Source organism: Rana temporaria, chromosome 1, assembly GCF_905171775.1.
Source record: "Rana temporaria chromosome 1, aRanTem1.1, whole genome shotgun sequence".
Classification (NCBI taxonomy): domain Eukaryota; kingdom Metazoa; phylum Chordata; class Amphibia; order Anura; family Ranidae; genus Rana; species Rana temporaria.
In genome coordinates, this window is record NC_053489.1 from 273,015,277 (window position 1) to 273,028,147 (window position 12,871).

Sequence of the window (12,871 nt, forward strand, 5' to 3'; positions counted from 1 at the left end):
TAAAAGATAAAAAGCTGATTGGTTGCCATGCACAGCTCCTACTCACTGTAAGATTACCATTGCAGCTTTTTTTTTTTTTTTTCCCCCAACCAACAAAATGGCCGCTGTATTTTAGCAGCGACATAATTGTCGGCTGATTCCCCACCTCCAGCTCGCACTCGGTGTTTCTGGAATGCTAAGCTCTGTTCTAGCAGTTTCTATGACACTGCAGACGTCATCATATCGCGACCACAGTCCTTTTTTTTTTTTTCGTCTACCTTTACGAGAAGAAACTGCTGGCTTGGTTGGTGCAATTTCTAGTGAGTGTACAGGTTTATGCCCTCTCACTTTGGTCAAGCTAACAAAAAAAAAAGAAAGCGACGAGAGCCCACCGTGAGCGAAAGCCGGCTGTCCCAGAGTGCTGTGCGGTGACGTAGTGGTGACGCTGTGCTATGAGGAAGAGCTGTTAGTGCGGCCTGAGCTGCGCCAGCACCGCCCGAGAGCCGAAGAGCGCCTGACACATGGTGTACCCAGAGCCGGCTCTATAAGAGATATCACTCAGGACTTGTTCATATCACTTCTCCCCGCCATACTAAGCGGCTGCTCCATCCTCTCCGCCTTTACACAGCCATGTCCGACCCTCCCGCACCATCCTCTTCCTCCTCCGACTCTCCGAGGACTATTAAAGTCACAGTGAAGACCCCCAAGGAGAAAGAGGAGTTCGCTGTGCCGGAGAACAGCAGCGTCAGAGAGGTGAGACTGAGCACCATCCAGATGTTCACATCTTCCCCAGGAGAAGGAGCCTTGTATATTATCAGATCTATAAACCTAGCCATTGTAAAAGAGAAAGCATAAATCTCCCCCATCAGTTTGTGACATTTCCCTCCACTTCCTGCTCTAGAGACAAAACCGGAAGTGAAAGGAAACCCCCATCCTTGTCACCACAACAAGTCCCTTGTCTGAAGGTTTCCCCTCTATTTCTGTTGTGGTGACAACTCCAAAATGTTCCCCCACATTCATGGTCACCAGAACAGAATCAAAAGCCTTCACTCTAAACCTAACATACACTATATTACCAAAAGTATCGGGATGCCTACCTTTACACGCACATGAACTTTAGTTATTATTATACAGGATTTATATAGCGCCAACAGTTTGCACAGCACTTTACATCACGTGGGCAGACATTACAGTTACAATGGCATCCCATTCTTAGCCCGTAGGGTTCAATATTAAGTTGTCCCACCCTTTGCAGCTATTACAGCTTCAACTCTTCTGGGAAGGCTGCCCACAAGGTTTAGGAGTGTGTCTATGGCAGGGGTGTCCAAACTTTTTTTCAAAGAGGGCCAGATTTGAAGAAGTGAACATGCGTGAGGGCCGACTATTTTGCCTGACATTTTTTGAACCATTAAAATGAAATGCAAATTAACGAATAGGCTGCCCGACGAGTATTCTCCTGCCTGTGTGGCTGTGTGTGGTGAAGAGTCTAAGGATGAACTCGGGCGTGTTATTTGGATATACAGTATTTATAGGCGTATAACACGCACCTTCACTTTAAGAGGGAAGTTTCAGGGGGAAAAAATAAACATTTTAAATAATGAACTGTGAAGCAAAATAAAGGTCAGTGCCCATGAATGCAGCCTCACCGTTGCCATGAATGCAGCCTCACCGTTGCCATGAATGCATTCTCTGAGTGCAGCCGGATCAATGCCCATCTACAGCCTCGGAGGGGACAGGATGGGGGAGCGCCAATGGATTACATACAGAAGAATCTCCTGTTTTCTTGGCGGACTTCCTATTGCAGAGGCCGCCAAGTAAACAGGAGATTCTCCTGTATGTTATCTGACGGCACTCGTCCCACCCCCCTCCCTGTCCCCTCTGAGGCTGCCAGAATGATTAAATACGGTATATATCTTTTGTGGCCCCCCTAACAAATCCCAGAGTGCCACGCGGTGCTCTGGGATTTGTTGGGGGCCACAAAAGATATGTATATGTCCAAATTACAAGTGGGACCGCATTAAACCAAAACGTGTGCCACATTTGGCCCCCGGGCCGGACTTTGGACATGCCTGGTCTATGGGAATGTTTGACCATTCTTCCAGAAGCGCATTTGTGAGGTCAGGCACTGATGTTGGCCGAGAAGGACTGGCTTGCAATCTCTGCTCTAACTCATCCCAAAGGTGTTCTGTCAAGTAGGGGTGCAGGCCAGTTAGGTTCCTCCACCCCAAACTCGCTCATCCATGTCTTTATGGTCATCGCTTCGTGCGCAGTCACGTTGGAACAGGAAGGGGCCATCCCCCAAACTGTTCCCACAAAGAAGCGAGCATGAAATTGTCCATAATGTCTTGGTATGCAGATGCCTTAAGAGTTCTCTTCATTGGAACTAAGGGATAAGTCCAGCCCCTGAAAAATAACCCCAAGTCATAATCCCCACCCCCACCAAATGATTTAGACCAGTGCACAAAGCAAGGTCCATAAAGTCACGGATGAGCGAGTTTGGGGTGAAGGAACTTAACTGGCCTGCACAGAGTCCTGACCTCCAGAGCCACGTTGAGACATCTTGCACATTGGGAGCTTGTGGACAACAGGGGAAAGCCCTTTTAAAAAGGGATTTTTTTTCAGAGGCCACAAGTTGATTTATTCAGGCCAAGGATAAAACCTAATCAAGCCTTGGACCAAACATTATTGCGTGTCAGATCATCTGTGATGTCTCAAATCTGTGTCCCTCTCTGAGGTGGACCTCCGCAGGAGTATCTCACACTCTGGGGGTGGCCATCATTTCATCTTGCCTGTCTGGCCTACCTTGTGACAACTGACCCTTTGCAGGTCTTTTATTATCTAAATGCATGAACATACGAAATGCTATATGAATTACTGTAAGAATACAGCTCTCCTTGCTATTGCCCCAAAGAAAGGTGTTTAAAGCCAGAAACGCATTGGGTACATCAGAGATTTACCAAGTATCTATATACAGGTCGTTCTCAAAAAATTAGCATATTGTGATAAAGTTCATTATTTTCTGTAATGTACTGATAAACATTAGACTTTCATATGTTTTAGATTCATTACACACAACTGAAGTAGTTCAAGCCTTTTTATTGTTTTAATATTGATGATTTTGGCATACAGCTCATGAAAACCCAAAATTCCTATCTAAAAAAATTAGCATATCATGAAAAGGTTCTCTAAACGAGCTCTTAACCTAATCATCTGAATCAACTAATTAACTCTAAACACCTGCAAAAGATTCCTGAGGCTTTTAAAAACTCCCAGCCTGGTTCATTACTCCAAACCGCAATCATGGGTAAGACTGCCGACCTGACTGCTGTCCAGAAGGCCATCATTGACACCCTCAAGCAAGAGGGTAAGACACAGAAAGGAATTTCTGAACGAATAGGCTGTTCCCAGAGTGCTGTATCAAGGCACCTCAGTGGGAAGTCTGTGGGAAGGAAAAAGTGTGGCAGAAAACGCTGCACAACGAGAAGAGGTGACCGGACCCTGAGGAAGATTGTGGAGAAGGACCAATTCCAGACCTTGGGGGACCTGCGGAAGCAGTGGACTGAGTCTGGAGTAGAAACATCCAGAGCCACCATGTACAGGCGTGTGCAGGAAATGGGCTACAGGTGCCGCATTCCCCAGGTCAAGCCACTTTTGAACCAGAAACAGCGGCAGAAGCGCCTGACCTGGGCTACAGAGAAGCAACACTGGACTGTTGCTCAGTGGCCCAAAGTACTTTTATGGGATGAAAGCAAATTTAGCATGTCATTCGGTAATCAAGGTGCCAGAGTCTGGAGGAAGACTGGGGAGAGGGAAATGCCAAAATGCCTGAAGTCCAGTGTCAAGTACCCACAGTCAGTGATGGTCTGGGGTGCCATGTCAGCTGCTGGTGTTGGTCCACTGTGTTTTATCAAGGGCAGGGTGAATGCAGCTAGCTATCAGGAGATTTTGGAGCACTTCATGCTTCCATCTGCTGAAAAGCTTTATGGAGATGAAGATTAAATTTTTCAGCACGACCTGGCACCTGCTCACAGTGCCAAAACCACTGGTAAATGGTTTACTGACCATGGTATTACTGTGCTCAATTGGCCTGCCAACTCTCCTGACCTGAACCCCATAGAGAATCTGTGGGATATTGGGAAGAGAAAGTTGAGAGACGCAAGACCCAACACTCTGGATGAGCTTAAGGCCGCTACCGAAGCATCCTGGGCCTCCATAACACCTCAGCAGTGCCACAGGCTGATTGCCTCCATGCCACGCCGCATTGAAGCAGTCATTTCTGCAAAAGGATTCCCGACCAAGTATTGAGTGCATAACTGAACAGAATTATTTGAAGGTTGACTTTTTTTTTTTTTTTTTATTAAAAACACTTTTCTTTTATTGGTCGGATGAAATATGCAAATTTTTTGAGATAGGAATTTTGGGTTTTCATGAGCTATATGCCAAAATCATCAATATTAAAACAATAAAAGGCTTGAACTACTTCAGTTGTGTGTAATGAATCTAAAATATATGAAAGTCTGTTTATCAGTACATTACAGAAAATAATGAACTTTATCACAATATGCTAATTTTTTGAGAACGACCTGTATGTCCTATACAAATTCATATTGGCATCTGTATTTGTCTTTGCACAGACATATTTGTTTTTATTGATGTGTTTAAAAAAATTTCTGTAATAAAATGTATACCTTTTTAACCTATTGGCGTTTGTGTCGCCTTTAAAGTCCTGTTCCCAAGGGGGGGGGGGGTTATTTCCTTATTCGCTATTTTTTGGGATGTTGGTGACAGGACACCTGGTTCTGATAATGGTGGAATCGTTTTCAGAGTCCTGACCTCAACCCGATAGAACACTGTTGGAATGAATTTGAGCGGAGACTGCGAGCCAGGCCTTCTCATTCACATCCGTGACCTCAGAAATGCGCTTCTGGAAGAATGGTCAAACGGTCCCATAGATCAGGGTTTGACAAATTTGCTTGGAATCTAGGAGCCAGCTAAAAAAGTTAGGAGCCAGAAAACACGCCCCGTCCCGACGAGCTTGCACGCTGAAGCGAACACATACATGTAAACGGTATTCAAACCACACATGTAAAGTATCGCTGCGATCATTCGAGCGAGAGCAATAATTCTAGCTCTAGACCTCCTCTGTAACTCAAAACATGCAACCTGAAGAATTTTTTAAACCCCGCCTATGGAGATTTTAAAGGGTAAAAGTTTGTCGGCATTCCACGAGCGGACGCAATTTTGAAGCGTGACATGTTGGGTATCAATTTACTCGGCGTAACATTATCTTTCACAATATAAAAAAAAATTGGGATAACTTTACTGTTTGTCTTATTTTTGAATTAAAAAATAAGACAATTTTTTACCCCAAAAAAAACGCTTGTAAGACCGCTGCGCAAATACGGCATGACAAAGTATTGCAGCGATTGCCATTTCATTCACTAGGGTGTTAGAATAAAAAATATATATAATGTTTGGGGGTTCTAATTAGAGGGAAGGAGATGGCACTGAAAACAGTGAAAAATGACACATTAGAACTGCTGTTTTATTTGTAATGCCAACGGCCACCACCAGATGGCGCCAGTTTACAGAAGGAAGCTTGGGACTTCACAAGGCCGGAAAGCTGCAACCTCAATTACTGGCCGCCGCGATCGCGCGGTGGGGGCGCACGGAGACACAGGATCCTGTGCCTCTGTGCTCCCCCGCGGCGTGATTGCGCGACAGACGATAATTGAGGCCACGCAAAGCCAAGGCCTCAATTACCGGCGGGCGCCAGGTCACAATTTCTTCTCGCAATTGCAACCTGGCGCCCATATTTTGTCGAGCCCTGCCATAGACACATTCCTAAACCTTGTGGACAGCCTTCCCAGAAGAGTTGAAGCTTTTATAGCTGCAAAGGGTGGGCCAACTCACTATTGGGATGCTATTAAAGTTAATGTGCGTATAAAGGCAGGTGTCCAAATAATTTTTGCCTCATACACAGAGGTTTCTGGGGCCATATGATGCAAAATTGGGCATATTTCCCCATCCAGGAGCTAAAAAAAATTGCCTTTACTTCTACTTTTAAAGTGGTGTAAACCCTTCCATATACCCACTGAAGTGACTGGCTTCAGGTGATACAAATCCTCCTACATAAATTGGACTTGTTTATCTGCAGTCTTCTCTACAGCCGTTCAAAGTGCAGAACTTATAAAGCTTGTCTGAGCTGTCAAAAAGGGGATGGAGAACTGAAATTACACTGTACAGAGCTTAGTGAGGAGAGCTTGGAGGGAAGAGGCACACCCCCATCACACAGGAACAGAGCTGAAGCTGTCAATCAACTGGAGTCCCTTTTGCAGTGCGCTGCCCTGGAGCTGTGTGAACCGGCTCCATTGCGAGCAGTTCACACTCTCCGACCATCATGCAAATTGAATGCAGAGAAACTCCTTGCATCCAATTCGCATAAGTGTGCCCAGCCTTAGCAGTTTATATTTACTATAATAATTGCATTGCCATGTTCTGTGTACTGTGGGAGACCATATATAGTGAATGGAGGGTCCTGGGTTTAGTAACACTTTAACCAATTTCCCAGCCATAGTCAAATGATGTCCACAGATGGGATCTCCCATCCTGGGTGGACGTCCTCGGCTTTCCGCCGCTACTGCGGGGGCCCGGTGTGTCCTTCTCGGGACAGAGCCGTTCCCCGATGGGGGTAATGGGAGTGGCGGCGGAGCTTCTTGTGCAGCTGACCGGCTCCCATTATACAGAGCTGAGCAGCGGCGTGCATGGCGCCCCCAGAGGGCGCGCAGCACATGGATCGGGTGTGTCCCTCGGGACACAGCCGATCCCCGATCGGGGTAATGTAGCAGCGGTGGAACTTTCCGGTGTAGCTTACCGGATTTGATGCAGAGCTGCGCAGCAGAGTGCACAGCGATCGCGCGCCCCTGGGTGCGCGAAGTGTGGTGATCGGGGGTGAGGCTTTTCCTTTGGATACAGCCCAGCCCAGATGAGGTTAAAGAGCCAATGAATGAAATTGGCTCTTTACCGCATGACCGGCTGTGTCCAATCACAGCCGGTCACCAAATGTAAACACAACACTGTGAGTGTGTGTAACTTACTGTTGCTGTTCTCCTCTTCACACACCGATCCAGTGTGAGGAGGAGATCAGCTAATAGCGAGTTGCACATCTGCAATTTACTACTGTGCCCAGATTGCCCCCCCTAAATAAAGAGTACCTGTCATCTAGTACCCGCCACCTCACCAGACCACCTGCCGCCAGAGTACCTGTCGCCTCACCACCTGCCGCCAGAGTACCTGCCAAAAAACCTGCCAAGTACCTGGTTGAGAAATGAGATGTGTAATTTATGCTTGTAGAACGCCTGACGGTGCTACTTCAATGTTGGGCCTCTGTATGTGGCCAGGCTGTGTAAAAGTCTCACACATTTGGTATCGCCATACTCGGGAGGAGTAGCAGAATGTATTTTGGGGTGTCAGTTTTGCTATGTGTTTGGAAATATCTTATAAATGGACAACTTTGTATAAAAAAAATAAATGCGTTTTCATTTTTTTCCCACATATTCCAAAAACTTCTGGAAAAAAATTAACCGGTCAAGACTCATTATGCCTCATAGATTATACATTGGGGTGTGTTGGAGCTTTCCAAAATGGGGTAATTTTGTGGGGGTTTCCATTGTCCTGGTGCTCCAGGACCTTCAAAAGTGTGATAGGTTGTCATCAAATGAGATGTGCAATTTATGCTCGTAGAACGCCTGACGGTGCTACTTGGATGTTTGACCTCTATATGTGGTCAGGTTGTGTAAAAGTCTCACACATGTGGTATCGCTATACTCAAAAGGAGTAGCAGAATGTATTTTGGGGTGTTATTGCAAGTATGCATGTGCTGTGTAAGAGAAATAACTTGTTATTATGACAATTGTGTTAACAAATTTAAAAAAAATGTTTTTCCCCAAGAATTGTGGGAAAAAATTACACCTTCAAAAAACTCACCATGCCTCTTACTAAATACCTTGGCATGTCTGCTTTCCAAAAAGGGGTAATTTTTTTTTTTTTTTTGTACTTTCCTGGCTTGTTAGGGGCTCAAGAAATGAGATAGGCCATCAGTACATCGGGTGAGATCATATTTCAATGATTTGCATCATAGCTTGTGGACTTTCACAGAGACCAAATAATATACACTTGTTGTTTTATTATTTTTACTAAAGATATGTAGCAGTATACATTTTGGCCCAAATTTATGAAGAAAAATTACTTATTTGCAAAATCTTAGAATAGAAACGAAAAATAATGTATTTTTTTTCAAAAATATCAATTTTTTTGCTTATATAGCAAAAAAAAAAAAAAAAACAGCGGTGATTAAATACCACCAGCTCAGTTTGTGAGAAAACAAATTTGGTTTGGGTACAGTGTAGCATGACTGAGTAATTGTCCTTCAAAGTGTGAGAGCGCTGAATTGAAGTGGTTAAAGTGGTTGTAAACCCACTTTTCAAAAAAAAATAAAACGCCTGAAAGACATAGGCATAATGAGCTACTATGCAAAACATATTGGCTCATTATGTAATACTCACCTCAGATTGAAGCCCCAGTAGCCGTCCTCGTACACCGCTCTGGCGGCTGACATCTCTCCCGGGAGTTACTTCTGGGTGTCACGGCTCTGGCGCTGTGATTAGCCAGAGCTGCGATGTCACTGCGCATGTGCGTGGGAGCTGCCAGTCACAGCATGACCTCCTTCAGAAACAGCACAATCGTCGTTTTTAAAGTGCGCCTGCGCTGTAGACATCGGCGCCCATCATTATTGTGAATATCTTCTTTTTTTATTGTGACTGCGACTTTATAGGGGACACATCGGACACTTTGACACATTTTTGGGACCATTGTCATTTTTACAGCATGTTATAAAAATGCACTAATTACTGTATAAATGGCAGGGAAGGGGTTAAGTGTGTCCTAGGGAGTGATTCTAACTGTTAGGGGGAGGAGTTACCAGTGACACGTCAGCGATCACTGTTCCCGATCACATTGAGTTTCCCGGGACCTGCGTGTGCATTCACGAGGCACGCCGGTGGGTGCGCGCCTGCTGGGCGGCAAATTTAAATGGGTGTACAGGTACGTACATTTGCCTGCCCGTGCCATTGTGTAGACGTAAATGTGCGTGCGCTGGTCGGCAAGTGGTAAAGGACCCTCGTGTACAAGCTATCTGGTCCCGATGGCCTATTTATGTTACGTTTTTCAAGTCTATTTCTAATTCTGTTCTCTGTTAACCATGGAGGTGCTTTCTGTGATGTGTCCTGAAGATAAACATTGCATTTTTGGTTACTAAAGCCCCCCCTATTCCCTTGTGAAGACTGAGAAGAATAAACTAGTGGTGCAACGGATCACCGTTGATACGTGATCCGAACGGGTCACCCCCCCCTTTGGATCGGCACACTGTTAGCCGCGGATTGCCGCCACGGTCATAGCATTAGGAAAGGCCGCGGCTTTGGCCTAGCTCCGGACCCTCGGCCATCTTGGTACACCCGGCGGCGGCCCTCCTCTGTTTACACCCACAGAGGAGGAGGAGCCTGCACTCGTGGGACACACACACCGTTGTCTGAGGTCTGTAAGGGGGACTGGGAGGTCTGTACTACTGGCGGGGTTTCTGCACTGAGCGGGGGTTGCTGTCTTTTACTACTGAGGGGTGTCTGCACTGAGGGAGGTTACTGTCTGTAGCACTGAGGGGTGTCTGTACTGAGAGGGGAGGTGCCTGTACTGAGAGAAGGGGGGGGGGTGTCTGTACTGAGAGAAGGGGGGGGGTGTCTGTACTGAGAGGAGGGGGGGGTGTCTGTACTGAGTGGGGGGGGATGTCTATCTGTACTGAGTGGGGGGGGATGTACTACTGGGGAGGGTCTGCATTGAGGTGGGGGTCTGTACTGAGGGGGGACTATAGTTGGTGGGGGGTGATGTGGATATTACAGTGTGGGGGGCAGTATATGTGGATATTACAGTGGGGGGGTGGGGGAGAGATGTGGATATTTGCTGATCCGAAAAGTGATCCGATCCGTGACTTTGATCTGAGGAACGATCCGAACCGTGAGTTTTTTAATTCGTTGCCCCCCTACCTTCGCCATCTCTCCATCCTTGGTAACCAGATTCCCTTCATCATTCTTTTTGGGACCAATATGATTTGTCCTCCCTTTGTTACTATTTATGTACTTAAAGGGGTTGTAAAGGTAAATGTTCTTTCACCTTACTGCATTCTATGCATTAGGGTGAAAAAACATCTAAGTATTAGCGGCCCCCCCAATTACTTACCTGACCCCTCGAAAGTCCCACGCCGTGAACAAGCAGGCTTCTCAGCCATCTTCCCAGCTCATTCATTGGTTGATTGAAAGCAGCGCAGCCGTTGGCTTGGGCTGCTGTCAATCACATCTAATGACGCGGCGTGCCGGGGCAGTGATACAGTGAGCTTGGAAAATAAACATCCAATTCACACAGCATGAGGTGTTGCTGCATAAAAGTCCACACATGTGTTTCCCAGTAGGTGAATGGAATCACCAAACAGGTGTAAAAAGTGAGGTGAAAGAGTTCATAGGTATACTCCCAATGCATGAGACATTCCACATATAGAAACAATTCAATTAGAATCAGTAGCAATGGCTTGTCTGGAGCAGTCCTCAGAAGATGAAAATAGGTAAAATAAATACTCTTACCAGCTCTGGTGGACTTGCATGCTAATACTAGCAGTGAGTCAAATAGGCATGGCGGTCACAGCGGACCCTGGGCTCTGTATGGATCAGTCAGCAGGGATGGTCACTCCAGTGAGGAAGATGGAACCAGTCCGGAACCGAAGCCCTGTCTCTGGAACAGGAACCCAAATATACAGAGCCAGCAATGGAATGGCCGGGCTCGTAGGACAATGCAGTAGATGGGATGGTGGGAAACAAAAATAAAAAATGCTCCCAATGGTGCAGGTCAAAAAAACCTTTGAAGGCCTATGGCCGCCAGCTGTATCCCAGGAGCATGCCCGCAAGCACTCGACACCATGCGAGCTCGCTTGCATTAAGGTGTTGAGTCCTTGCGGGGGGGAGCTGAGAAAGCCGCCGAGGGACCCCAGAAGACCGGGTTCGGGGCCACTCTGTCCAAAACGAGCTGCACCGTGGAGGTAAGTATAACATGTTTGTTATTTTAAAAAATAAATAACATTTCTTTAGTGATCCTTAAGAATTTATTGGAATTTTTATTTTTATGCTCTCCTCCATTTATGTTACTTTTGTGTTCTCTTAGTCACCCTGATTGCACCCTTACATTTCTTGTTGGATTCTTTTGTAAAGTTGAAATGATGATGATCCCTCAGCCTTGTATTTTTTGAAAGCCCTCTCCCTTGCTTTTTATAGGCATTTTTACATTGGAGTTAAGCCACCCAGGACTTTTGTTAGCTCTTTTAAATTTATACCCTTATTTAAAGGGGCGGTAAATCCTGATGGGTTTAACTTCCTCTTTATTTCCCTGCAAAGGTAAAGCATAATGGGCTACTATGCATCACATAGTAGCCCATTATGTGTCACTTACCTGAAACCGAAGCCTGCAATGTCACTGCTGTTCCCTGTAAAGGAAGCGTCCATTCTTCACCCATCTTCCTTCCAGGGCTGCTGACTCTTGGTGCAATAATTATTCCATTCTAACTAGGGTTGTCCCAATTACCACTTTTTTGAGACCAAGTACAAGTACCGATACTTTCAAGTACTCGCCGATACCAATTTTTTTTTCTAATGTCATGTGACAGTATTTTTATTTATTTTTTATGGGGGGGGGGTGGATTATCAGTGTTTTTTTTTTTTATTATTATTATTATTTATTGCAATTTTTTTTTTTTTAATCAGCCCTGTAGGAGGTCTTTGGAGAGATATCAGGGGTCTTAACAGACCTCTGACATCTCCCCTTTGAGACAGAGAAAGGGACTAAGGACACAGATTCCCAAGTCACTTTCTCAGCAGCCTCAGCTAAAATGAATGGAGAGAAGCTTCTCTCCATTCATAAACTGAAGCATCGTAAACACAGGTTACGATGCTCAGTTATGTGAATGGACAGAGTCAGTGATCACTGACGCTGTCCATTCGGAAAAGGTAGGAGCCGGGTTTAGCGGCTCCTACCTATGGCACGGAGGGGGCAGCACACGAAGCCCGGGGGGGGGGGGGTAGGCAGCACACGAAGCCCGGGGGGGGGTAGGCAGCACACGAAGCCCGGGGGGGGGGTAGGCAGCACACGAAGCCGGGGGGGGGGGGGAGAAGGCAGCACACGAAGCCCGGGGAGGGGGGAGAAGGCAGCACACGAAGCCCGGGGAGGGGGGAGAAGGCAGCACACGAAGCCCGGGGAGGGGGGAGAAGGCAGCACACGAAGCCCGGGGAGGGGGGAGAAGGCAGCACACGAAGCCCGGGGAGGGGGGAGAAGGCAGCACACGAAGCCCGGGGGGGGAGAAGGCAGCACACGAAGCACGGGGGGGGAGAAGGCAGCACACGGAGCACGGGGGGGGGAGAAGGGAGCACGGGAGGGGAAAAGGCAGCACACGGAGCACGGGAGGGGAAAAGGCAGCACACGGAGCACGGGGGGGGGGGGAGGGAGCACAGGGGGGGGGAAGGCAGCACACGGAGCACGGGGGGAGAAGGCAGCACACGGGGGGGGGGAGAAGGCAGCACGCGGAGCACGGGGGGGGGGGGGGAGAAGGCAGCACGGGGGGGGGGGAGAAGGCAGCACGCGGAGCACGGGGGGGGGGGAGAAGGCAGCACGCGGAGCACGGGGGGGGGAGAAGGCAGCACGCGGAGCACGGGGGGGGGAGAAGGCAGCACGCGGAGCACGGGGGGGGGAGGGAATGCTTGGTATCGGGACATCCCTAATTCTAACTCTCCTGTCCCATTGTCTA

At 47.3% G+C, this 12,871-nt stretch overlaps 1 protein-coding gene across 4 annotated transcripts in view; it reads left to right on the forward strand.

Moving 5' to 3' along the window:
• Positions 1-241: 241 nt before the first annotated feature.
• The window catches only part of UBQLN1 (ubiquilin 1), a 79,782-nt gene continuing 67,152 nt past the window's right edge, over positions 242-12,871 (forward strand). The window contains exon 1 of one of the 4 annotated variants that reach the window (XM_040355593.1): positions 242-732. In XM_040355593.1, coding sequence (XP_040211527.1) covers positions 610-732 — 123 coding nt within the window. In that variant the 5' untranslated portion in view covers positions 242-609. The remainder of the gene's footprint in view (positions 733-12,871) is intronic. The other 3 variants (XM_040355586.1, XM_040355580.1, XM_040355573.1) reach the window with 3 other exon arrangements.